Consider the following 27,520-nt stretch of genomic DNA (forward strand, 5'->3'; position numbering starts at 1 on the left):
CTCTGAAGACACTGATGGCGCCAGTTAGGTGTTTAACACAATATTCAATTAATTTAATTTCATGAAGTGTAGCGACCCCTTCTACAAGTAGTTTGACGTGTTATGGTTAGTTATAGATATGATCAAGTGTTAGAAATCTATTATCGCTGTGCTGCACACTGACATTGTACATTGATGTATTTTGGATTATACTTATATTTTACATGTGCACATTAACAAGTCGGGTATGATGCATATAAATCGTATGATCGGTTACAGATTGAACAGTTTCGGAACCAAAATGCATCAACATACCCGACACAATGCACGTGAACCTCTGTGCACGAGGGCACGGGACCATTGTTGATTTAGGCAAGACGTCGTCATATCGATATTAGCCGTTAGTATTGTTGATATGCATTACTCTCAGTGACACGTTTTGTTTCAATGTTTCATTTATGAGCAGATTGGAAATGTGTCGTCGTCCTCTCGTGATGAACGTCCAAGGCTATTGGCATGCTTCGGACTGGTAGACTTCAGTGAGAGGTAGTCAGTATGTTTAATGTGTCTCAGTGTGACACAAAATGTTAATGATCAGCCCCGGACAGGGCCCCCAACGTCAACAACACAAGTTCAGGATCGACTAATCCGAAATCAGGCGTTAAGAAATCGAGTCTAAACAGCCATGCAACTTGCAATTCACTCGCAGCAGGTCACCAGAGTTCAGGTTACTGACCTGACGATTAGACATTCTCTTCATGCAGCTAGTCGTCATGGTCCATGACTACGTGTTGTACCATCGTCGACACATTCTAGCCAGACGCCACTGGTGTTGAGCACAATGTAACTGAGGGAATCGCCGATGGTTTATGTTCTGCTGTTTTCAGATGAGTCCTCATTCAGTCTCGATTGTCTGGATAGACGTGGTGTGTCTCTACCCTGTTTCAAGTTAAGGTGACGCCTAAGTATGTTCAGGGTGAAATAATCTGTGTCACCTCTATATATGTTACAGGGAATATGTATAATTAGGGAATATGTATGATCCCTGAAATTTTCAGGGAAAATATTGAATGTCCCCTTTCACTCAGGGAATATATATAATCCCTAAATGTTTCAGGTATTATACATATTCCCTGATTTAACATCAATGTTTTAAGGCATATTCCCTGAAATTACTTTTGAGGCTCTTATATGGTCAAACTTGATAAAAAACACAAATTGTTTATGAGAAGACAAATATATTTGACATGATAACAAATTATACCTTTCACTTAACTAACCAATTACCGTAGTCTTCACTGTAATCAAAACAATGCCATATCAAATGCTACTTAACAAACAATTTTGATTACAGTTAAAACTAATTGTTAACTTAAGTGAAAGGTATTTGTTATCATGTCAAATACATTTGTTTTCTCGATTGTTTGATCAAGTTTGACCATATGAGAGCCTCAAAAGTAAATTCAGGGAATATGTCTTACAAACTTGATGTTAAATGACTTAACAAACAAGAACAATTTAGTTTTTGTTGACACATGTCAGACTTGAGTGGCATAAATTTGGTGTTAAATCAGCGAATATGTATAATACCTGAACAATTTAGGGATTATTTAGGGATTATGTATATTCCCTGTGTGAATCAGACGTTAAATATATTCAATGAAAATAAAGAAAGTCTAACATTAACTAAACAACATTTATAACATGAATTAGATAAAAGTCAATGGCAGTATTTTAGGTTTATGAAAATTGAACCTGTACATGTCTACATGTATTAAGACAGAATTTCCCAAGAATTTGCGCAATCGTTAGTTAAGCATCGTGACATTAGTCACAAGTGTGGAAGGGAAACATTATCATTTATCCAGAGATTATCAAGGCAGGAGTTTGGCAATCGTATTTTCTGGAAGTGCCACCGAATTTGTGCTTAAATAATTTACTTGCAATGGTCTTGATAAAATTCGTGCTTCTTTATTTTGAAAATAATGTTGAGATGTTCGTTTCTGAAAATATTGCCTAAAATGATAAAATCCATGCCCTTGTTGGCAAACTTAATTTGTTTTGTTTGCTTGTTTCTTGTTTAACACCACAGCACAGCTACAACTATATACCGGCGGTCTGTAAATAATCGAGTCTGGAACAGACAGTCAGGTGATTAGCATCATGTGCATCGATCTAAGCAATTGGGATACGATGACATGCATCTACGAAGTCAGCGCGTCTGACCACCTGATCCCAATGATCATAGTCGCCTCTTAAGACAAGCATTGCAGTTGCCGAAGACCAACTGAAACCCGAACACCTTCTTATCATTATGGCTTCCAGAATCTTGTTTTTTTTCCAAATCGAAGTCTCTGAATTTCCCAAAGCTGAATGGGAAAAAGGTTTCATGGATTTCATTGGGACCAAAGAGTTTTTCTAAAAGAGATGACAAATGATCAAATCATATTTGAACAACATCGTGTTTCTTGCTCTTCTTGTGCCACAATTTTGGTGCTTACACATCATGCACACTCGTGAACCCGGTGCTTAATCTATAGTGATCCATGTGTGTAGTTTCTGCAATTTATTCGTGTGATGTTCTTTCGACAGTGATACAAATGTGAAAATCACAGGCATTGGCGTTGTGAATGAAATTGAAATTGAAACGTCAACAGACTTAACATTATGAGCGTATGTCTTTTGATAATATTTCTCATAACATGAACCATATCTTTGCGAAGATCTTGAGCTTCCGTTGGTGGAAACGTGACGTGCACCATGTTGTATTCCATAAATATTATGGACAAATGTAACATCTATTGATAACAAATAAATATAATTGCATTTAATTCTTGCAATTTTATTTCTAAAGCGTGCATGACAAAACGTTTAGTATTAACTAACAATAGAATAAACTAAGATGTTGCTCACAACAAGGAAATAGACGTACAGTACAGCACTTCAAAAGCACAATATAAGAATCCTAAAATGTATAGGATGCCAAGATCTCGAGGGTTTACAGCTAGTCATTTGCGAAAACATTGTATTGATTTGAGACTAAACGAAAGTGAAAAAATGTCCAATTGAATGTGGAGGGGAATGTTAGCGTTACCATTATCTCTCAGGATATTTAAGCATTTTGCATGTCTCTTCCTCTTTGTCATTGTGTGCGCTTGTGGTTGCGCCTATAACTATACTATTTATTAGGGTAATAGGTAACCGAGTTAATTGGGCAAATATCACTTCACACACCGGTGTATTGTTTACGTCATCCGGAATCATTGGATATCATTGTGACGTAAGGTGGTAATGACGTCACAATAGAAATGACGCCATAGCTGAAGAATGTTGACGTCATTCGATATACATACCCGTACAGTAATCTCTATTTCTATGTTCTGTGCTATGGAACAGCTGATAACTCGATAAAATTAGCGTGAAATAGAAATTCAAACTAAACAATATATCATAATCACTGCCTAATTATCACACAGTGCATAATGCATAATGTAAGTTGGGTAACAAAGGGATATGCATGGGAATCCTTAATGTGAAATAATGTTTCAGAGATAGTAAAACAAACACAAAAAATATACTACAAATATCCTAACAGTATACATATTAAAACAAAGTGAAAACAAGAACACAAAAGATAGTCAAGCTAATAGAAAGCTATAATTCTTGAAGAACACTTGTGCTACAATATATCAAAGACAAAACATTAACCATCAAAAAGAAGAAAAACAACAGTAAACATGCATGGATAAAACAATAAGTGTGACAAAGCTAAGCTTCAGGCACTATCGCTATATGGATTTCTGATTAAATATTAATTATTTCCATGTGTAATATGCCACCAGACAGGTGTTAATGGTGCATGTGTCTACGTTGGATGGCTGACTCGTCTCATCAATGGTCAAGTAAGACAGGGCTTCAGCAGGTACAGCCATCGGCCAGGAAAGGCATGCTTGTCCTGAAAATGGGTTGATTCATTGATATATAGTGAGGAAATGCAACACTAAAACGTAAATGTTTAAATATTATAGAAAGGATGTATAAATTTAGGGTCACTGCTGATACTCAAGGTATGTCTAACTGCACCTTACTCATATTTAAGGAGCAGGTAAAAACTACTACAATAAATGTTCCGCTTGACGATGTAATAGAAAAAGTGTTAGTCGTTGCGCGCATTAACCTCGGTCTATGACTGTAGGAATCTTTTCCAAATAGTGACGTTTTTAACGAAAAAAAGTAACTGTGCTTCACATAAAGTTGTGTAAATGTTATGCTATTGAAAATAATAAACGTATTATTTGGTCATTCTTATGATCAATGTTTTATTATAACAAATCCATACCTAGTGACGGGAGACAAAGTGACAGGCCCGAACAAATTGGTGGTGTAACAACTCTATTAACAATGTCAATATCGGGTGTGACCACTATACCGGTAATAAAATCTCCCCCGGGCGGATATATTTCGCGCCCCCTCAGTATAAAGTCTCCCCCCTGATTATTCGGTTTGTTGCAATGTCTTTAAGTACTATATTCTTAAAATAGTTATCTTAAATGTAAGGAGGGTTAGATGGTCATAATGAATTGATATTTCATCATATTATATTTGGTAACTGTACCTTCCATCCTAAAATAATTATAAGACATAATCATACCAAACAAATTTGAATGAAATGACTTAATGTCACAAATACATGTACGGTTACTGTTGTAACTGAATTCAGAAATCTTATTAATCTTATTAATCCTCGCAAACATTCGGTCTTAACACTACTAACAGCCTCAAAATTTCTGTTTCAAGACGTGCAACATGTGGGCAGTAATGATCCTGCTGCGTCCTGGCGTTACGTCCCTGCTTTGGTACAAAGGGTACAACATGAAACCTGGACCTGTCTCTCAACAGTATACTGTTCCAGTCTCGTCCCCTGAACCTCAGATGATACCTACACTGAGCTAAGTATTCCTGGCGGTGACGTGGAAATATGGCGTATCGCTGGACGTTGTTGCCGGATGTGGTTATGGTTATGTAACTAATTGATCTCAACCCAGTAATTGTCCGAGCTGTTAATGTGTCAGTTTATGGCAGTTTGATATCTATTCTGTAGATGTACCAACCGAATACGCTTGCTGTAATGTCACACGTGGACCGCAGGTCCGTGGCAAGTCATGAGTGTTGCCCTGCTGTAGATAACGTCTTCAAAGAGGTGATATTATGTTTTGATGAACATTGCAGTATTGCAACTTCGTTTTGCGACATTTCTGTTTGCATCATACACAGACGCGAAGATTTCTTTTTAACAAGTCGTGGCATTGCGTAGGCGTTACTTAAACAAAAGATTGTAAATGAACACCTGATAGCTAAAAAATCATTGTGTGCTGTTCACTTTCAAACACCACGTGAATGAATATCATACTCACAACATCACTCAAACATCCAAATTGTGCGCCGTACATTGACAAATGAAAATTGTTCATCACGATTTTAAAGTCGAGGAGATGTCTTTATGAATATGTATTGAAAGATGTATTATTTAATTTTAAAATAAATCTGTTTTTATCAAACTTTATATGAAACACGGTTACGTTTTTCCGTCACTATATATACATGTACATCTGCACCCAATCGCCTCACCCTAGGTCACTTGATAGTTGAGATCAAATCCTCTTCCTGTGACGCTGCTATCACTACTGAAGTTCACCACGATGTCACCGCTGGTGTAGGGGACTGCAACAGTTTGAGACATGCTTACTGTAGAAGTTAACTAGGCAACTTTCACATTCAAGGACTGATATATTTAATCATCAACATCACATTTTAGGCACGTTTGACAATAATGGTCTTTTAAAACTTTTCCGGACTCAGAAACGAAGTACGTACAGCTAAGTGTTAGGCCTGCTCTGTTACGACCGCAGTTCTTCGTAGAGGTGACCCCGTACATCTGGAACTCTAGTGAGTCGTGGTTGCAGGAAGGGTGAGACTCGAGGTCGAAGTCTGTGAAGGTGACGTTGAATGTCTGTCCAGCCCCAGGTCTGATAGTAACCTGGCAACGGACGTTGTTGGTGTAATTGGCGTTAGTTGGGTAGTAGATGCGCCCTGTGGAAGATGTCAGCGTTGTGCCACAGGCACCTGGATAGGAAGCCGTTTTGTGATTAAGCATAATAGCAGTTTTAGAGAGAACCTTTATCTATTTTTCATACATCGTAACTTTGTCATGTGAACACTGCAATATTCATAGTTTTTAAACTTAAATATCTCACAAGCTCTTCTTCATTTTGAAAAGGTACTATATTTCTGTCCGAGTCGAGAGGAAAATGGTCATAATTACTACAGACAAATGAAATAAATATATTGCTGTACCAGGTATTGGGCCATTGTTATGCCACATACGAGACTGATTTCAACCCTTTTGCGTCCACACTGTATATATCCTAGGTAAACTGAATATTACGTCTTAAAAGATCAATTCAAACGCATAGCAGAAACCTAATATGTGAAATCAGATTGAGGGAGCGATCCACTGAACAACTCCTTTCATATCCAATTTCATAAGGAATTAAAATGTAACCATTCCATTGGAATTGCATTGATGACATAGTTAAAGCATCAAAATATGCTACTTTGGATACAATTATATGTTCCCTGGAAAACAGCTTAATACAGTTGACGACGTTACACAGCGTTAGCTGGCATGACCCTTCGGATGAAATGATATAAAACTACTGTTGAAGGTTGAACGATGAGCAGGGTTAATATTGAAGTACATCACTCACCGTTGTTTGACGCCAGCCAAATGGGGTTTGAAGTTGTGTTTTGCACGTCACTCGCTACAACTGAAATGAAAAGAGTTAGACTGTCGTGACTAGTTGTTACCTGGCGTTGACGTTTTATATCTGTAATAAATATATCTAAAGTACTACTCAACATATACTTCACTGCACATGTTATATAATACTGGTGTCACAAATTAGGACCTTGTGCAATTTTGGAGACGAATCGTAACATTATTTCAGATATGTTTATATACTAAGAAGGCTAAATAATAATAAGTCTAATTCATGAACAAGTACACGCTGAATACAGAAATAGAGAGAAACTCAAAGAGAATATTTTTATTACATCGTTTGTCTAGTAGCAACTCAAGAAATTATCGACTAAAAGTGAGACTCATGCTTATATTTCCCCCAAAAAACGTCTTCAGATTTACTTTTAGCCCAACATTGCCCACATCGAGAGGTCCAATCATTTTCCTATATTCCAAAAAATCTACAGACATGGTAAAAACACAACGAACCGAAGGGGACGACTTGAGGACATTTGAGCACATTGTTGGGGGTGGGGAGAGCACTGATTTCAACGAGATCTACTGGGGCGTGGGAAGCAATACATTATCGGGGTGGGGAGAGCACTGATTTCAAAGAGATCTACTGGGGTGTGGGAAGCAGGACGTTATCGGGGTGGGGAAAGCGCTGATGTCAACGAGATCTACTGGGGTGTGGGAGGCAGGACATTATCGGGGTGGGGAGAGCACTGATTTCAAAGAGATCTACTGGGGTGTGGGAAGGACATTATCGGGATGGGGGGAGCACTGATTTCAAAGAGATCTACTGGGGTGTGGGAAGGACATTATCGGGGTGAGGGGAGCACTGATTTCAACGAGATCTACTGGGTATGGGAAGCAGGACATTATCAGGGTGAGGGGAGCACTGATGTCAACGAGATCTACTGGGGTGTGGGAAGCAGGACATTATCAGGGTGGGAAGAGCACTGTATATGTCCTAGGTAAACTGAATATTTCGTCCTAAAAGATCAATTCAAACGCACAGCAGAAACCTAATATGTGAAATCAGATTGAGGGAGCGATCCACTGAGCAACTCCTTTCATATCCAATTTCATAAGGAATTAAAATGTAACCATTCCATTGGAATTGCATTGATGACACAGTTAAAGCATCAAAATATGCTACTTTAGATACAATTATATGTTCCCTGGAAAACAGCTTAATACAGTTGACGACGTTGCACAGAATTAGCTGGCATGACCCTTCGGATGAAATGATATAAAACTACTGTTGAAGGTTGAACGATGAGCAGGGTTAATATTGAAGTACATCACTCACCGTTGTTTGACGCCAGCCAAATGGGGTTTGAAGTTGTGTTTTGCACGTCATTCGCTACAATTGAAATGAAAAGAGTTAGATAGTCGTGACTAGTTGTTATCTGGCGTTGACGTTTTATATCTGTAATAAATATATCAAAAGTACTACTCAACATATACTTCACTGCACATGTTATATAATACAGGCGTCACAAATTAGGACCTTGTGCAATTTTGGAGACGAATCGTAACATTATTTCAGATATGTTTATATACTAAGAAGGCTAAATAATAATAAGTTTAATTCATGAACAAGTACATGCTGAATACAGAAATAGAGAGACACTCAAAGAGAATATTTTTATTACATCGTTTGTCCAGTAGTAACTCAAGAAATTATCGACTAAAAGTGAGACTCATGCTTATATTTCCCCCAAAAAACGTCTTCAGATTTACTTTTAGCCCAACATTGCCCACATCGAGAGGTCCAATCATTTTCCTAAATTCCAAAAAATCTACAGACATGGTAAAAACACTACGATCCGAAGGGGACGACTTGAGGACATCTGAGCACATTATTTGGGGTGGGGAGAGCACTGATTTCAACAAGATCTACTGGGTTTGGCAAGCAGGACATTATTGGGGTTAGGAGAGCACTGATTTCAACGAGATCTACCGGTTGAGCATGGGAAGCAGGACATTATCGGGGTGGGGAGAGCACTGATTTCAAAGAGATCTGCTGGGGTGTGGGAAGGACATTATCGGGGTGGGGGGAGCACTGATTTCAATGAGATCTACTGGGGTGTGGGAGGCAGGACATTATCGGGGTGGGGGGAGCACTGATTTCAAGGAGATCTACTGGGTATGGGAAGCAGGACATTATCGGGGTGGGGGAGCACTGATTTCAACGAGATCTACTGGGGTGTGGGGAGCAGGACATTATCGGGGTGGGGAGAGCACTGTATATATCCTAGGTAAACTGAATATTACGTCCTAAAAGATCAATTTAAACGCAAAGAAACCTAATATGTGAAATCAGATTGAGGGAGCGATCCACTGAGCAACTCCAATCATATCCAATTTCATAAGGAATTAAAATGTAACCATTCCATTGGAATTGCATTGATGACATAGTTAAAGCATCAAAATATGCTACTTTGGATACAATTATATGTTCCCTGGAAAACAGCTTAATACAGTTGACGACGTTAGCTGGCATGACCCTTCGGATGAAATGATATAAAACGATGAGCAGGGTTAATATTGAAGTACATCACTCACCGTTGTTTGACGCCAGCCAAATGGGGTTTGAAGTTGTGTTTTGCACGTCACTCGCTACAATTGAAATAAAAAAGAGTTAGACTGTCGTGACTAGTTGTTATCTGGCGTTGACGTTTTTATATCTGTAATAAATATATCTAAAGTACTACTCAACATATACTTCACTGCACATGTTATATAATACAGGCGTCACAAATTAGGACCTTGTCCAATTTTGGAGACGAATCGTAACATTATTTCAGATATATTTATATACTAAGAAGGCTAAATGATAATAAGTCTAATTCATGAACAAGTACACGCTGAATACAGAAATAGAGAGACACTCAAAGAGAATATTTTTATTACATCGTTTGTCTAGTAGCAACTCAAGAAATTATCGACTAAAAGTGAGACTCATGCTTATATTTCCCCCCAAAAACGTCTTCAGATTTACTTTTAGCCCAACATTGCCCACATCGAGAGGTCCAATCATTTTCCTAAATTCCAAAAAATCTACAGACATGGTAAAAACACTACGATCCGAAGGGGACGACTTGAGGACATCTGAGCACATTATTTGGGGTGGGGAGAGCACTGATTTCAACAAGATCTACTGGGTTTGGCAAGCAGGACATTATTGGGGTTAGGAGAGCACTGATTTCAACGAGATCTACTGGGGCATGGGAAGCAGGACATTATCGGGGTGGGGAGAGCACTGATTTCAAAGAGATCTGCTGGGGTGTGGGAAGGACATTATCGGGGTGGGGGGAGGACTGATTTCAATGAGATCTACTGGGGTGTGGGAGGCAGGACATTATCGGGGTGGGGGGAGCACTGATTTCAAGGAGATCTACTGGGTATGGGAAGCAGGACATTATCGGGGTGGGGGAGCACTGATTTCAACGAGATCTACTGGGGTGTGGGGAGCAGGACATTATCGGGGTGGGGAGAGCACTGTATATATCCTAGGTAAACTGAATATTACGTCCTAAAAGATCAATTTAAACGCAAAGAAACCTAATATGTGAAATCAGATTGAGGGAGCGATCCACTAAGCAACTCCAATCATATCCAATTTCATAAGGAATTAAAATGTAACCATTCCATTGGAATTGCATTGATGACATAGTTAAAGCATCAAAATATGCTACTTTGGATACAATTATATGTTCCCTGGAAAACAGCTTAATACAGTTGACGACGTTAGCTGGCATGACCCTTCGGATGAAATGATATAAAACGATGAGCAGGGTTAATATTGAAGTACATCACTCACCGTTGTTTGACGCCAGCCAAATGGGGTTTGAAGTTGTGTTTTGCACGTCACTCGCTACAATTGAAATAAAAAAGAGTTAGACTGTCGTGACTAGTTGTTATCTGGCGTTGACGTTTTTATATCTGTAATAAATATATCTAAAGTACTACTCAACATATACTTCACTGCACATGTTATATAATACAGGCGTCACAAATTAGGACCTTGTGCAATTTTGGAGACGAATCGTAACATTATTTCAGATATATTTATATACTAAGAAGGCTAAATGATAATAAGTCTAATTCATGAACAAGTACACGCTGAATACAGAAATAGAGAGACACTCAAAGAGAATATTTTTATTACATCGTTTGTCTAGTAGCAACTCAAGAAATTATCGACTAAAAGTGAGACTCATGCTTATATTTCCCCCCAAAAACGTCTTCAGATTTACTTTTAGCCCAACATTGCCAACGACGAGAGGTCCAATCATTTTCCTATATTCCAAAAAATCTACAGACATGGTAAAAACACTACGATCCGAAGGGGACGACTTGAGGACATCTGAGCACATTATTTGGGGTGGGGAGAGCACTGATTTCAACAAGATCTACTGGGTTTGGCAAGCAGGACATTATTGGGGTTAGGAGAGCACTGATTTCAACGAGATCTACTGGGGCGTGGGAAGGACATTATCGGGGTGGGGGGAGCACTGATTTCAATGAGATCTACTGGGGTGTGGGAAGGACATTATCGGGGTGGGGGGGGGCACTGATTTCAATTAGATCTACTGGGGTGTGGGAGGCAGGACATTATCGGGGTGGGGGGAGCACTGATTTCAACGAGATCTACTGGGTATGGGAAGCAGGACATTATCGGGGTGGGGGAGCACTGATTTCAACGAGACCTACTGGGGTGTGGGGAGCAGGACATTATCGGGGTGGGGAGAGCACTGTATATATCCTAGGTAAACTGAATATCACGTCCTAAAAGATCAATTCAAACGCAAAGAAACCTAATATGTGAAATCAGATTGAGGGAGCGATCCACTGAGCAACTCATTTCATATCCAATTTCATAAGGAATTAAAATGTAACCATTCCATTGGAATTGCATTGATGACATAGTTAAAGCATCAAAATATGCTACTTTGGATACAATTATATGTTCCCTGGAAAACAGCTTAATACAGTTGACGACGTTACACAGCGTTAGCTGGCATGACCCTTCGGATGAAATGATATAAAACTACTGTTGAAGGTTGAACGATGAGCAGGGTTAATATTGAAGTACATCACTCACCGTTGTTTGGCGCCAGCCAAATGGGGTTTGAAGTTGTGTTTTGCACGTCACTCGCTACAATTGAAATGAAAAGAGTTAGATAGTCGTGACTAGTTGTTATCTGGCGTTGACGTTTTATATCTGTAATAAATATATCTAAAGTACTACTCAACATATACTTCACTGCACACGTTATTTAATACAGGCGTCACAAATTAGGACCTTGTCCAATTTTGGAGACGAATCGTAACATTATTTCAGATATGTTTATATACTAAGAAGGCTAAATAATAATAAGTCTAATTCATGAACAAGTACACGCTGAATACAGAAATAGAGAGAAACTCAAAGAGAATATTTTTATTACATCGTTTGTCCAGTAGCAACTCAAGAAATTATCGACTAAAAGTGAGACTCATGCTTATATTTCCCCCCAAAAACGTCTTCAGATTTACTTTTAGCCCAACATTGCCAACGACGAGAGGTCCAATCATTTTCCTATATACCAAAAAATCTACAGACATGGCAAACACTACCATCCAAAGGGGACGACTTGAGGACATTTGAACACATTATTTGGGGTGGGGAGAGCACTGATTTCAACGACATCTACTGGGTTTGGCAAGCAGGACATTATGGGGGTGAGGAGAGCACTGATTTCAACGGGATATACTTAGGTGTGGGAACAAGGACATTATCGGGGTGGGGAGAGCACTGATTTCAAAGAGATCTCCTGGGTTGTGGCAAGCAGGACATTATCGGGGTGGGGAGAGCACTAATTTCAACAAGATCTACTGGGGTGTGGGAGGCAGGACACTATCGGGGTGGGGAGAGCACTGATTTCAACAAGATCTACTTGGATGTGGGAGGCAGGACATCAACGGGATGGGGGGAGAACTGGTTTCAACGAGATCTACTGGGATGTGGGAGGCAGGACATTATCGGGATCGGGAGAGCACTGATTTCAACAAGATCTACTGGGGTATGGGAAGCAGGACAATATCGGAGTGGGGTAAGCACTGTTTTCAACGGGATATACTTGGGTGTGGGGAGCAGGACATTATCGGATTGGGTACAGCACTGATTTCAACGAGATCTACTGGGGCGTGGGAGGCAGGACATTATCGGGTTGGAGAGAGCACTGATTTCAACGGGATCTACTGAGGTTTTGGAAGCAGGATATTATCGGGGTGGGGAGAGCACTGATTTCAACGGGATCAACTGGGGCCTGCGGAGCTCAATGTTTACCGCAGGGGCAAAACGTGAACATTCCAAAACACATACGTGGTATGTTTAATTACGGATCATAACTAATTCAGTGAGCAAAGTTGACAGATGCCATGACAGGGATGATCCATGCAAAATATCAACGATCTTATTGTTACAGAAGAATATTTCCATCCCATATATCACATGTACATTCAGTATAATTGAACTACTTTTTAACAGAATAAATCAGAATATGTCATTAATGTTCAACATCCTTCATGTGTTGGTAAATTCAAATTTAAAAATAGGTGAGGCTCGCGGGACAGGATAGCATCAAATTCGTTGATGTCAAATGTCAAATGGCTTTAAATCCTGATAGATGAACAAAAGGACGAAGTGTAGATACACGAAGTTACACATGAGTTAACTATTTATACGACATAGTGGAGTAAGAACGTTGAGTGAAGCCATGAACTCTTTATACCAGGTAGAGTCTCTGTACATACCGTCACTAACAACGTAGTTGGCAACAAAGCCACTGTAGGTGACACTTCCATCTGTACGGAATTCCACCGTAAAGTTCCCAACAAATGTATCTGTAAAATATCAACAATACATACATGAAAATGTATGATTAAGGTCGTCAAGTGGTTTATGTGAGTCTATTGAACATGATACATATATCTGTGATAACAATGATCACTCTTTAATAGGGGGCACGCTTGGCCCAGTCGTCTAAGGCGCCGCGATTCGCTGTGCAGAGTTGCGTCCCTTGGCACGCCAGAAACCTATGATGTGGGTTCGAATCCCGGTTCGCCCCGATTATGTTTCTTGGTTTGTCAGCACCATATCCGTGCTCGCGGGTTTCACCGAAGTGGTAAACGTCTGGGACCTGCATCACCTGGGGCTTTCCTCCCACATTAAGCTGACACGCGATATGACTGGAATACTGTTAAAAGCGGCGTTAAAACCCAACTTACTCACCCTTTAATAAATGATTGGTAACCTTGTTTACAACAAAACATGTTAACAAATCGAATGAGTAATTGTCAAATCATTATTAATAAAATGTATTGATGACTTGAAACCATGAATACGCTCTAGAGCAAACACGACTACAGTGAGAAGAGCGCCTTGCACTTATTGTAACACTACTTCCCAGCGCGTACACCCACTGTCTGTCTGCTCGTCACAATACGTACATGTACTGCTGAATTCCGTGAAGCCACACCTCTTGTTCCCGCCACTGATGATGACCCAATCCCATCTACAGCTGGCATGGTTTTCCACAGCAAAGCTGGTGAAATCCAGTGTTATAGACTGGGTCTGTCCACTTCCCACAAACGTGTAGCGGCAGTAGATGTTGTTGGGGTACTCGCGGGGGGAGTTTGGACTACGAAGCTGGCCGTTGGATGCGGTGAACGTAGCATTACAGTTGGCTGAAAGGCGTGGTTATTTAACATTACGTTTATACCATCAAACCCATATACTAAGCCATGTACTACAACCATTTATTAACAACTATGCCACATGATATAAGTACGTAGTAACAGCTGTGAACAGGTGCTTTCACCGCCATATAGTACTACCATTAAGTAAGGTGCGGTCGAGTAGCTTAGTGATTGAAGCGTTCGCTCGTCACACCGAAGACCCGAGTTTGATTCCCGACATGGGTACAATGTGTGAAGCCCATTTATGGTGTCCCCCGCCGTGATATTGCTGGAATATTGCTAAAGGCGGCGTAAAACCATACGCACTCACTAATGAGTATGAAGTTACAGCTATGAACACGAGCAATATACTTTAAGAACGAAATAACAGCTGTGAAGATGTGATTTCTTTGCCATATAATACAACAACAACAACTATGAACACGTATCTCGTAATATAACTACGTAGAAACAGCTGTGTATTGGCATATAATTAAATAGGCTGTGTATTAATTGTAATTCGTAAAATCTGTTTGATTATATATGTAAAAGATAAGCCACGCCCACCGAGACTGACTGCTTTCACCACAATTGGGGGAGCTCCAAGCTGCTAGGTTCACTGGCACAAAACGATCTTATCGCTTCATTTTTTGCACATCTGTAAGGTAGCGATTTAAGGCTTAGACTACAATCCATGCGTACAAAGCGATTGTAGGCAAAAATCGTAGCACCAGCCCAATCATAAGTAGCTGATATCATTATTGTCCCTGAACATACATAAAATAAGATTCCCGTCTATGCTGAAAGACATGTGAAACTACGTACTGCAGAGCTCCTTGCTCAATGCGTTAATTAATGTTGCTATGAAGTGTTTGTTCTGATAACGCGTTGGAGTTCAGTTTGTCGCATCTTTCCTTGATCGACAGGATCTAAGAAGGTTGCGTTGACCGGCCATTGACTAGGGAGCCGTATTGATCAGTTTATGATCATAAATAAGTAGTCACCTGATTTGTCATCCTACAACAACCTCTAACTGTTTATCTTCCCATGAATTTGTTTTGATTTATGTGATATTTTGTTATAAACCTATTGTTGGAAACATGTAAAGCTTAATCATTAGCAAACTTGTTTTTTCACACAGAACATCGGTATTCATACTTCAATGTTGAAATATGTAAACAGAAATCCTATAATAGAAAAGACAAGTCAAGTTCAGACGTGTATTGTGTAGTAAAGGCCTAATGTCTCAGAGTACAATTGTACATTTTGTCCATCCAGAGGTACCTGGTACTTATGAAGATACGCATACTCTTTTTCTTTGTTTTTCATATCGGCAGATTTCTTTTTAAGAAAATAGATAGACCTATAAGGGTATAAGTGTCACTTTGAGATATCAGTTGACAGAACGTCCTGAGGGATAATTATATTTTGGAATATGCTGTTTTCTGCTCACATTATGATATGGGCAAATCAACATAAAATTGTATTCGTCCATACTTTGACAACTATCACACCTATTACAGATTATAATATCTTCACTTACTGAACATGAAAACGGAGCTGTTGTATATTCCAACATGAATAAGGAAGTTACTGATTGGTAAAAAATCACAATGAACACTTCTGATGGAAACAGACGATTTGACGGTCGCATCACCGCAGAGACTAATATTTATAGAACAGTACTCCTTTCTCAGTCAACGTCGGTAAATATTATTATTTGCAAAATGGAGACTTGTGTTTGATACAAATATTAAAAGTGTGTCTGGCAATACATTTCGGGCAAAACAGACGATAGAAATAGCCTAAAAAGAGAATATTTCAAGTGTTAGGGACCAGAATGAGCTTGAATTTTGGCACTTTTCTATAGCCGACTGTGACATCATCTGCGTCACAGTGTGACGTCATAATAGTGACGTGCATTGAAGAACTAAACCTGGCAAGTCTTGCTAATTTTCTTTACGTATGCCCACATCACGCTGGTTCACGAAGTTGCTGCGGGTTCGGTTCCAAATTCTATTAAGCACGCTTAAATTTCCAGGTAACTTGGCTCTACATTGAAAACATGGTAAATTTATCCCCAAATTTAATATATGTGTAATAATCAACGACACTTACACAATATACCGATAAAATCCTTATGTGGCATTAATTTTGATACATACTTTTCAGGATCAAGGAGTGATACGAATACGCACATAAGAATAATAAGCTAATAATTTTAATGTGCCAATAAAGAAATCCAATATCCTTACAGCTTTGTTTGAAATAAGCAATGGGAAATATCAATATGTCCACAATCCTGCGCTAGCTAAACATGAGAAAATCCTGTTGGAACATTATATTTCTAGCATGGGATTCCTAGTTATAGTCCAATATTCGTCATACGTTTCTAACATCTGGTAAAAAGCCTGTGGGTAACGGTGATTTTCCATTTGTAAGTATTTGAGACAGCTACTATAATAGCTAAAACATAATTCATATATCTAAAGATCTTCCAACAACTGTCTTAGGAGAAACTAGGTTACTTACACACAATTATATGTTGAGCAACATAAAAGAATCAAGAATATTTCTAAAAATGTCATAGGGAAATGTTGGATATTTCCTAAACATCGAAAAACAATGAAAATATGCTTTTTAATGGCCTATGCTGGATAAAGGGCCACCAAAATACTTCTAATCATTCAGTATTTTTTTTAATATGGTGCCTTTAACGAAACCAGTTTTCTTAAAACACCAATCAATCTTATTGTCTTTGCATGCCAATGCATGGAACTGTGTCATCAATAAATGTATTGCCGCTGTCCAAAGGGTAATAATAATAATGTTATTTCCATTAAGAAAAAAAATCCATAGCGGCATGGGTGGCGTAGTCGTCAAAGACGGGGCAGTTCTCTGTGCAGAATATCTCTGTGCTCTATTTCAGTAGTAAAAAAACTTAAATATTTCAGACTTGATGTGAGCTCTTTAAGCACAAGACTTTTGTTATACTACATCTCATAGTATCAATACATATAACAACATACAAGTATTTCTATCAATCAAATCAAACATATGGAATCGCCCCATATCAAATGTGTGCAGAAAATGCGTGAAAACGACAACGCGACAATGTTCCGTTCCAGGATTCCATACAAACGCTCTACAGAAGTATATTAATTGATCATGAAACCTATTTTTGAACATTATCAGATACGTATGGGATAATGATTGCAAAACAAAATATATTGGGAAATGTTGAGTAAAACCTATATGAGACTCATCTTAGATGTTATTCAACTCCACACCGCAATCTTATACGAATTTCAAGAATAGATGTGAAAAGCTTAACCACAATAATGTTTAACAGTGAGATGACCCAAAACATATTCGGATCCACCTGATCAAAAAACTTGTAGAAAGGAACTATCATACCAACGATCCAACTTCCTGGAAACTCTCCCGTGACAAATTCTGTATTTAAAAGTAATTCTGAATTCAGAACGATATTATAAAGCGATATTTTTTACATGTACCAGGGTGTCAACAAATACATGTACCAAGACACATTGTATGCAAGACGCATGCTAATTACAACAGGGGGAGATCCATCTACTCGTATACTGAAGTGTGTATCGTCAGGAACAAACATCATCAGAATCAAGACATGCCATGGGGGAGTCGACGGTGTGTCACGTCTATCGGGAAATGTCATGCATACGTACGTGTTGGCGGTGCTGTTGTTGTTGTTGTAGTGGTTGTGGGAACATCTGAAAAGATATAACCAAAAAGGCATGATCACATTTCGTAAACATTTCGATTTCTAATGTTCAAGGAGTCTGATTGTAATTGGTAGTCGCATCGAAATCATCACATTTTAACCAACATGCATGTGTTTAGTATCCAATATGAATACTTCACAACAGCTTTGGTCAACCTCCTCGCATCTTTTTCAGTGAACGTATAGCGCCGCTATAATATAAACATCTTTAAACCAGGATGTAGCAATTACCAGACTCTGTCGCAACTTCTCAGTGCACATCACTTTTGTTCGCTCCCTTAAGATTACTTGACTACCCCTCTACAGTTTCTGGCTAGCAAACACCTACATGGCTCCTTCTTGTAGTTGATGACGAATCCCCTCCTGGTGACGCTACCATCTGTCTTGAAGTACAAGATGAAGTTGTTCCTGAACGTATCTGTTGGCATATAAGAGGCACGAACTAAATTATAAAAATTCAACATTTACACACTCATTCTGACCAGCATATGGAAGCTCACAAAGCACATGACTAAATATTAATGATACAGCTTTTTGTGAGTTTGGTTTGACGCAGCTTAATCAATATTTCAGATAGATCATGGCGTATCATGTGTGAAGAAAGCCCGAATCGGCACTTTAAACCCACAAGCACTGAACGGCGCTCGCAAACCCGAATCTGGGTTTGGACTCTTGATTATAAGTACATTCGAAAGCGTATTGTAGCGACTGACCCCAGGGACGCCCCTGCCCCTCATGTTTAATGATATTTTTAACATGTGTTCCACATTAAACCAGAATTAACACCAGCACCCTGCCACACACACATAAAAAAGAAATGTACGACGTTTCTGATTTTGTTTGTTAGATTCCATTGTTTTGTGCCATTGATATAACGAGTTGAAACTATTAATCTTCAAAAGATAAAGTAGTTGAAAGATACAAAATAATATTAACAGCAAAATATAATTCTCACATGTGAGAACCCCGCCGGCGTACAGAGAGCTCCCGCAGTATTTCCTGCTGGAAGTTGAGCCGAACTGGAGCGAGTCGTAACGGCAGCTGGACTGAGCCTCCAGGGAGAAGGTCTGCACAGTGAGCTGCAGAGTCTGCAGGCTGGAGTTCCCCTGTACAGTGTACGTACAGTAGGCGTTGTTAGGGTAGTAGGAGCCATCTCCAGGGGTGCTCTCTATAGTGCCCTCGTCGGCCGTGTAGGTCAGGTTACAGCTGACTAGACACAAGCAGAACATTGACAGCAAATACAACGTAAGGAAATTGTGATGAATGATATAAAATTGAATATATTACATAGCTTCTGATATTGTTCAAAGTTATTTTCATAAAATTAAATTGTAGTGAATTTCTGAAGTAGTGAGGCAAACCGATCTTTCAACAGCAAGTAAACTAAAGCCGTGCTTCCTCAACATTAGACAGAGTGTAAGGAGCTTGCAGTGTTCTGATGTATCCCACTTTGAACCTACCTGGTGTTTTGACGTATGTTACATTGAATCCACTCCTTACTTCACGAGAGTCCGTTACAAAAGATACCTTGAAATCCCCACTCGACACAGAATCTGAAATTAATATATATAACAAATCAAATGTGTGTGTGTGTGTGTGTGTGTGTGTGTGTATGTGTGTTCGTGCGTTCCTGAGTCACAAGTAAAGACTAACTATGTGTCAGCGAGGCCCTGTATATCTACAATGTGTTATGCCCTAGTGTCACAAGTAGAGACTCACATCTGAGTTCGTGAGGCCCTGTATATCCGCAACGTTTTGTGATCAAGTGTCACAAGTAAACACGTACACTTGAGTGAGCGAGGCCCTGTATATCTACAATGTGTTATGTCCAAGTGTCACAAGTAAAGACTTACGCCTGTATATCTACAATGTGTTATGTCCAAGTGTCACAAGTAAAGACTTACACCTGTATATCTACAAAGTGTTTTGTCCAAGTGTCACAAGGAAAGACTTACACCTGTATATCTACAATGTGTTTGGTGCAAGTGTCACAAGTAAAGACTTACACCTGTATATCTCCAAAGTGTTATGTCCAAATGTCACAAGTAAAGACTTACACCTGTATATCTACAAAGTGTTTTGTCCAAGTGTCACAAGGAAAGACTTACACCTGAGTGAGCGAGGCCCTGAATATCTACAACGTGCTATGTCCAAGTGTCACAAGTAAAGAATTACACCTGTATATCTACAAAGTGCTATGTCGAAGTGTCACAAGGAAAGACTTACACCTGAGTGAGCGAGGCCCTGTATATCTACAACGTGCTATGTCCAAGTGTCACAAGTAAAGACTTACACCTGTATATCTACAAAGTGTTATGTCCAAGTGTCACAAGTAAAGACTTACACCTGTATATCTACAAAGTGTTTTGTCCAAGTGTCACAAGTAAAGAATTACACCTGTATATCTACAAAGTGCTATGTCCAAGTGTCACAAGGAAAGACTTACACCTGAGTGAGCGAGGCCCTGTATATCTACAACGTGCTATGTCCAAGTGTCACAAGTAAAGACTTACACCTGTATATCTACAATGTGTTTTGTCCAAGTGTCACAAGTAAAGACTTACACCTGTATATCTACAACGTGCTATGTCCAAGTGTCACAAGTAAAGACTTACACCTGTATATCTACAATGTGTTTTGTCCAAGTGTCACAAGTAAAGACTTACACCTGTATATCTACAACATGCTATGTCCAAGTGTCACAAGTAAAGACTTTCACCTGTATATCTACAACGTGCTATGTCCAAGTGTCACAAGTAAAGACTTACACCTGAGTGAGCGAGGCCCTGTACAGTATCTTGAAGTGGTGGTATTGTAACCAGAGGAGCCCCTGTAGCTGAATCGGACGTAGTCGTTGTTGCAGTAGGAGGAGTATTGAAGATCGAGGGAAACAAAGTTGAGAAGGAGGACGTATGGGGAACTACCGCCACTGATGGTGTAGGAGCACGCAAGATCGTTTACGTAGTTGCCGTCAGTATCAGCTGGACTTGCAAATGATCCCGTGTCCGATGTGAATCGTTGGATGCAGTTTTCTATTAAAGCATCAAACAAATGTTCATCATCTCATTATATGGATTATTCGGACAAAGTACTTTTTAAAAACAATTTTGCGAAAGGGACACACATATTCTTTCTGATGCATTCAAAATTGTGTGAGCGCAATCATAGTTTTGGTAATGCTCTATCATTCTTTCAAATATTGATATCATGTTGAATCCTTATGACTTGAAACTTACCCGGAACAATATTGTAGTACAATTGGAACGACGGTGCCTCCATATCAGGCGCATGGAACAAAGTAATCAGAAAGTCGCCATCATAGGCATCTGAAGGAAAGTGAAAAGCTCAATATCAGGTCATTTGCTCAAAGCAAATTCACCACAAACCATGAATAAGATCAATATAAATAAATTGCTTAGATGTATTTGTGAATATTTGCGAAGCTACGTTTATGGCTGTCAAAGGACCATTGTAGTCATTTATACAATTATCAATTCTCATATATATTTTTTTCGAAAATATTTATGATCAATGTTACATGTATTTAGAGCTTTAGTGAATTATCTGTAAGATAATGACATGTCTTGATACGTGCTATATGGTACTATTAAGAAAAACACTCCACAACCCCCTCCCATCCCACTCCCCTATGACCTCTAGCAGACCCTCATCCACCCATGATACACGATGTTATGGTAAGACGAGTACGTACATGATATCTCTGTGCCACTTGTTCCATTATTGCCACATCTCCTCTCAAGGCCATCAAAGTCTAGGTAGTTACATTCAGCATCCGAGACCAATCGGATGTGTATCTGTGATGCCGCCATGTTGTTCTGTATCCTGTAGTAACATGTGGAGTTGCTGATATCGCTGGACATATTGCCACTGATGCTACCAGATCGGCCCGTGTAGGTCATGTTGCACATTCCTGAAAGAAAAACATACCACACTGAAGGCACCCCTCGAATACACAGGCATGAATCACAAGCACCATGAGAGAGAAACATACCACACTGAAGGCACCCCTGGAATACACAGTCATGAATCACAAGCACCATGAGAGAGAAACATACCACACTGAAGGCACCCTTCACATACACAGGCATGAATCACAAGCACCATGAGAGAGAAACATACCACACTAAAGGCACCCCTGGAATACACAGTCATGAATCACAAGCACCATGAGAGAGAAACATACCACACCGACCCTTGAAAGATACTCCACTCTCTCTATGTGAGATATATGTCATTCATATTCCCAGCTGTGTATTTCGTGTACTTACCTGGAGTCACGTGATATAACACGGAGTAGTTTCCCCTCACGGCGCCAGTGCTGAAGTAATGCAGTTCCATTGTGTTGTCTCCTGAAATTGCTAGAAACGATATGGGAACACTCGTGAGTCATATAGCTGGAAATGCTCTGTTTATTTCAACGTGAAATCTTAAAGAAAGACGAATCGATAGCAAACAAATATTGCAGCTGACTTGTACAGAAAACTTTACTTGTATCTCCAAACTGAAAAACACGTTCTGACCTTGCCACGATTCATTGCGTTGGCCACAGAATCGATCCCCGTCCTGACTGACGTACTCTGTAGTGCACACACCGTCTGTGCCCGCGTCCTGGAGCCCAAACAGGAGGGGTGTGAAGGTTACAATGAAAGGGTAGAAGGGCACAAGGAATGTGTAGTCACATCTGATGTCTCCACTGAAGTCCACGCCAGAAAGATCAGGGTCGGAGATCATGCCACCCTGCTCTGTGTAAACCCGGGAGCAGTTGACTGATTAACAAAGACAAGTTACGTATCTTAAAAATGACGAGAAATATAATGAAATGAAAGAAACAGAACTTCCAAATATCATACTAGATGGAAAAATAGATGCAGTTAGCGAATACCAAAGAAAACAGCAATCTTATGTATGTTGTATGCATGATGTTTATCCAAATAAAATAATGTTTATTCTTGCATACGAGAGTACATTTTCAAAATATAAACAGTGTATTTCACATTCTTCCATACATTACAATGTCAGCCCGTTTCGATATCTCTGCTGGTTATGTTTCTACTGAGGTGTTGTAGCTATACCAAGACGTACACGGAAGCACCTTGTAATGAAGTCGGAAACCTCGACGGGAATATGATGCATCTGATCGGAAGGTCAAACTGGTGTTGCCTACTGTAGAATCTGATGAATATACATGCATCAAACGTAATGAATACATTAGAATGTTATCATATGCACCATTAGGTGCTTGACAGTGATTGCATTAGCCAGTTGAGATAAACACGAACAAAGCATAAAACAAATGACTATAAAAGATTTCCCTTTTTTACTTAAAACCATCTTGTCCTGTGTATGTACATTAATTAATACATAAGTCTATAACAGGTTACATTTTGACTGACTGAAACAGAACATCCAAATCTATCTAAAAATATTCCATGGCATCGCAATAAGGTACATGCAGGTAACCCTGTGTTGTAGCATATACACTGAAGGTTATATACTTATGTTCAATATTAAGGGAGCATGAAGGTAACCCTGTGTTGTAGCATATACACTGAAGGTTATATACTTATGATGATTATTAAGGGGACATGAAGGTAACCCTGTGTTGTAGCATATACACTGAAGGTTATATACTTATGTTCAATATTAAGGGGACATGAAGGTAACCCTGTGTTGTAGCATATACACTGAAGGTTATATACTTATGATGATTATTAAGGGGACATGAAGGTAACCCTGTGTTGTAGCATATACACTGAAGGTTATATACTTATGTTCAATATTAAGGGAGCATGAAGGTAACCCTGTGTTGTAGCATATACACTGAAGGTTATATACTTATGATGATTATTAAGGGGACATGAAGGTAACCCTGTGTTGTAGCATATACACTGAAGGTTATATACTTATGTTCAATATTAAGGGGACATGAAGGTAACCCTGTGTTGTAGCAAATACACTGAAGGTTATATACTTATGTTCAATATTAAGGGGACATGAAGGTGACTCTTTGTTGTAGCATATACACTGAAGGTTATATACTTATGTTCAATATTAAGGGAGCATGAAGGTAACCCTGTGTTGTAGCATATACACTGAAGGTTATATACTTATGATGATTATTAAGGGGACATGAAGGTAACCCTGTGTTGTAGCATATACACTGAAGGTTATATACTTATGTTCAATATTAAGGGGACATGAAGGTGACTCTGTGTTGTAGCATATACACTGAAGGTTATATACTTACGTTCAATATTAAGGGAGCATGAAGGTAACCCTGTGTTGTAGCATATACACTTAAGGTTATATACTTATGATGATTATTAAGGGGACATGAAGGTAACCCTGTGTTGTAGCATATACACTGAAGGTTATATACTTATGTTCAATATTAAGGGGACATGAAGGTAACCCTGTGTTGTAGCATATACACTGAAGGTTATATACTTATGATGATTATTAAGGGAACATGAAGGTGACTCTGTGTTGTAGCATATACACTGAAGGTTATATACTTATGGATAATATTAAGGGAACTCACATGATATGTTTCTCATGTAGGTCCCGCAATACCGCTGACCATCCGGGAATTGAAGATAGTCGCCACTACAACCCCTTGAATAGTATAAGTCGAAGTAGGAGATGTTGTAGAAAACGGTGTAGAGGGCGTTCCCGCCTATAATTGTGTACCTGCACAACGTGTTGCTCTGGTAGTAGTAATTACCGCCATTTGGACTCTCGATCACTCCGTAGCTGTCGGTGAATACGTAGTCACAAATATCTGTGTGCGAGAAAATATGTTCATTGCACGGAGCTCACGTTGTGTCTACTGAAGATTAAACATACGACTGAGACAATGCCAGGAATGTTACTCACTTTCTGTGTAGGAGTATCTGATCAGAACTCCCCTCTTCTGGGTGGAACTGTCACTGTGGAAAGTGATGTTCAGATCCCCATCAACGATGTTATCTGGAATAGAAGGACATTTTCAGAGATGTGTCGCGTTATGGTACATATATAACTGCATGTTTTATGATAGATTAGGTAGATACATGTTTATAGATAAATTGAATGCTTCATTGGGGATAATACCTGAATATGTTTAGAAATATACATTGCCTAAATCTTATTGTTAGAGGCAATGGAAGTGATAAAAAACTGTCATTGGCTAATTAATGAAATATTCTTTGTCTCTGACATTACTCTGCACCATGTTTCATAAGTTTATGACTCGTATACCAGTTTTACACACGTTGTATCTATCCCTCAATGCAGATATATTCATAAAATACGTTTTGTTTTTTACAATAGGTACCTGGCAATACACTGCCTCTAATTACTTCCTTCCCCTATAATTTGGAATTTAAAGGTACCTAGAAATGTCCAGCAGGCTCTCCTGCACGTGTAGTCAGACCTTTAATGAAGTAGGTGTGGAATAACCTATTTTTATAAGCCTCCTACTTGGCTTATCGTCCAGGCTACAAACTATAGTGAATGACACAGACAGACAACTATTTCAAGCCTCATTTGGTCGTATACATTTTTTAACATAAATCGGTATACGTCCAATAATCCTAAACGGTCATATGACTTACGTATGTAAGATATAGGTGAAATCCTCGTTCCGCACATCCTGGAGGAGGTATAGCCGTCGTAGAGGACCTGGACATAGTCCATGCTGCAGGAGGTGGAGAAACTGTTACTGTAGGAGGAATAATATCTCTGTACGTCGAAATCCTCTAGTGTAATGTTAACAGCCCACGCCCCACCTGCTGGAGGCCTGATGGTGAACAGACAGTCGAGGTTAGGTGAGTAGGTTGCGCTGCCATCGTCAGGGACCTGAATCTGCCCCACAGCATCTGTCAGGACCTGGTAACAGCTGTCTGTGGATGAGGCAGGAGACATGTCGACTATGGGTATGGTTCTGTGTGATGCTTATTTAAGGAAGACTTTTGTCCTAAATTCACTGAACATATTTTGTTAGTAATAGCTTCTAGAGTAACGATGAGAGAGTACAAAAGTCCAGATGGAAGGCAGCCTTGGCGATTCACATGTACATCTGCTGCAGTAAGGACATTCGTATGTCACGTTTAATCAAGTTCACTTACTCACTATTACAAATAAAAATATACATTCGTTAATACTTACTTTGTTCATATGAATAAACCATCACAAATCCTCGTCTTAGTATAGATCTATCAGCGACGAAGTTGATGACAAAATCACCTCCAAATGCATTATCTGAAATATGTCATTTGTGTTGATGCAAATAAAGGTTATAAGAATGTTCAAAATCAAATATGTTATACCTCCCTGTTACATGCTTCCAAAGCAGTCTTCATCCATGCCTCCACACAAGGATTGTCTTAGTTGACTAGAACGCACAACATGTCTTAGATAGCCTTCATCCATGCCTCCACACAAGGATTGTCTTAGTTGACTAGAACGAACAAGATGTCTTAGATAGCCTTCATCCATGCCTCCACACAAGGATTGTCTTAGTTGACTAGGACGCACAACATGTCTTAGATAGCCTTCATCCATGCCTCCATACAAGCATTGTCTTAGTTGACTAGAACGCACAACATGTCTTAGATAGCCTTCATCCATGCCTCCACACAAAGATTGTCTTAGCTGACTAGAACGCACAACATGTCTTAGATAGCCTTCATCCATGCCTCCACACAAGGATTGTCTTAGTTGACTAGGACGCACAACATGTCTTAGATAGCCTTCATCCATGCCTCCACACAAGCATTGTCTTAGTTGACTAGAACGCACAACATGTCTTAGATAGCCTTCATCCATGCCTCCACACAAGGATTGTCTTAGTTGACTAGAACGCACAACATGTCTTAGATCGCTCATTAAGTATGAAATACAAAGTGATAAATAATAATGGGTGCTAGACATCCAGGTCACACCAAGTACATTCAAAATGTTAACTCAATGTATACAGGTTACAACCGTTACATACTTGTAATCGTAAGTACAGTAGATCTTTTATCTACAACAGTCATCTTGTATGCCTCACTTCAGAGGGCCGTATTACACAATGCATTGTTTATTATACAAACATTGTAAACATATATATCACTATACTGAATGACACTGTTGCACCTTTTAGTATTGTTTGTTTATGACTACATGGTTAGAGTTTATTTTGTTTTAGTAGAGTATTACAGTGTAACATGAGTAGAAAATGTGATATTTTTGTCAGGATT

At 39.3% G+C, this 27,520-nt stretch overlaps 1 protein-coding gene across 1 annotated transcript in view; it reads right to left on the reverse strand.

Moving 5' to 3' along the window:
* Positions 1 to 2,893: 2,893 nt before the first annotated feature.
* The window catches only part of LOC139473084 (cubilin-like), a 57,486-nt gene continuing 32,859 nt past the window's right edge, over positions 2,894 to 27,520 (reverse strand). The window contains exons 48-71 of the mRNA XM_071255596.1: positions 26,445 to 26,537; positions 25,892 to 26,179; positions 25,173 to 25,265; positions 24,838 to 25,077; positions 23,379 to 23,468; positions 22,817 to 23,062; positions 22,565 to 22,654; positions 21,988 to 22,206; positions 21,512 to 21,601; positions 21,044 to 21,307; positions 19,736 to 19,828; positions 19,231 to 19,485; positions 18,604 to 18,693; positions 18,220 to 18,264; positions 14,285 to 14,521; positions 13,589 to 13,678; positions 11,895 to 11,948; positions 10,611 to 10,664; positions 9,353 to 9,406; positions 8,094 to 8,147; positions 6,747 to 6,806; positions 5,854 to 6,102; positions 5,608 to 5,700; positions 2,894 to 3,934 (exon numbers count right to left, since the gene is read on the reverse strand). Coding sequence (XP_071111697.1) covers positions 5,609 to 5,700; positions 5,854 to 6,102; positions 6,747 to 6,806; positions 8,094 to 8,147; positions 9,353 to 9,406; positions 10,611 to 10,664; positions 11,895 to 11,948; positions 13,589 to 13,678; positions 14,285 to 14,521; positions 18,220 to 18,264; positions 18,604 to 18,693; positions 19,231 to 19,485; positions 19,736 to 19,828; positions 21,044 to 21,307; positions 21,512 to 21,601; positions 21,988 to 22,206; positions 22,565 to 22,654; positions 22,817 to 23,062; positions 23,379 to 23,468; positions 24,838 to 25,077; positions 25,173 to 25,265; positions 25,892 to 26,179; positions 26,445 to 26,537 — 3,140 coding nt within the window. The 3' untranslated portion in view covers positions 2,894 to 3,934; position 5,608. The remainder of the gene's footprint in view (positions 3,935 to 5,607; positions 5,701 to 5,853; positions 6,103 to 6,746; positions 6,807 to 8,093; positions 8,148 to 9,352; positions 9,407 to 10,610; positions 10,665 to 11,894; positions 11,949 to 13,588; positions 13,679 to 14,284; positions 14,522 to 18,219; positions 18,265 to 18,603; positions 18,694 to 19,230; positions 19,486 to 19,735; positions 19,829 to 21,043; positions 21,308 to 21,511; positions 21,602 to 21,987; positions 22,207 to 22,564; positions 22,655 to 22,816; positions 23,063 to 23,378; positions 23,469 to 24,837; positions 25,078 to 25,172; positions 25,266 to 25,891; positions 26,180 to 26,444; positions 26,538 to 27,520) is intronic.

Source organism: Haliotis cracherodii, unplaced genomic scaffold (genome assembly GCF_022045235.1).
Source record: "Haliotis cracherodii isolate W230 unplaced genomic scaffold, xgHalCrac1.p SCAF_26, whole genome shotgun sequence".
Taxonomy (NCBI): Eukaryota; Metazoa; Mollusca; class Gastropoda; order Lepetellida; family Haliotidae; genus Haliotis; species Haliotis cracherodii.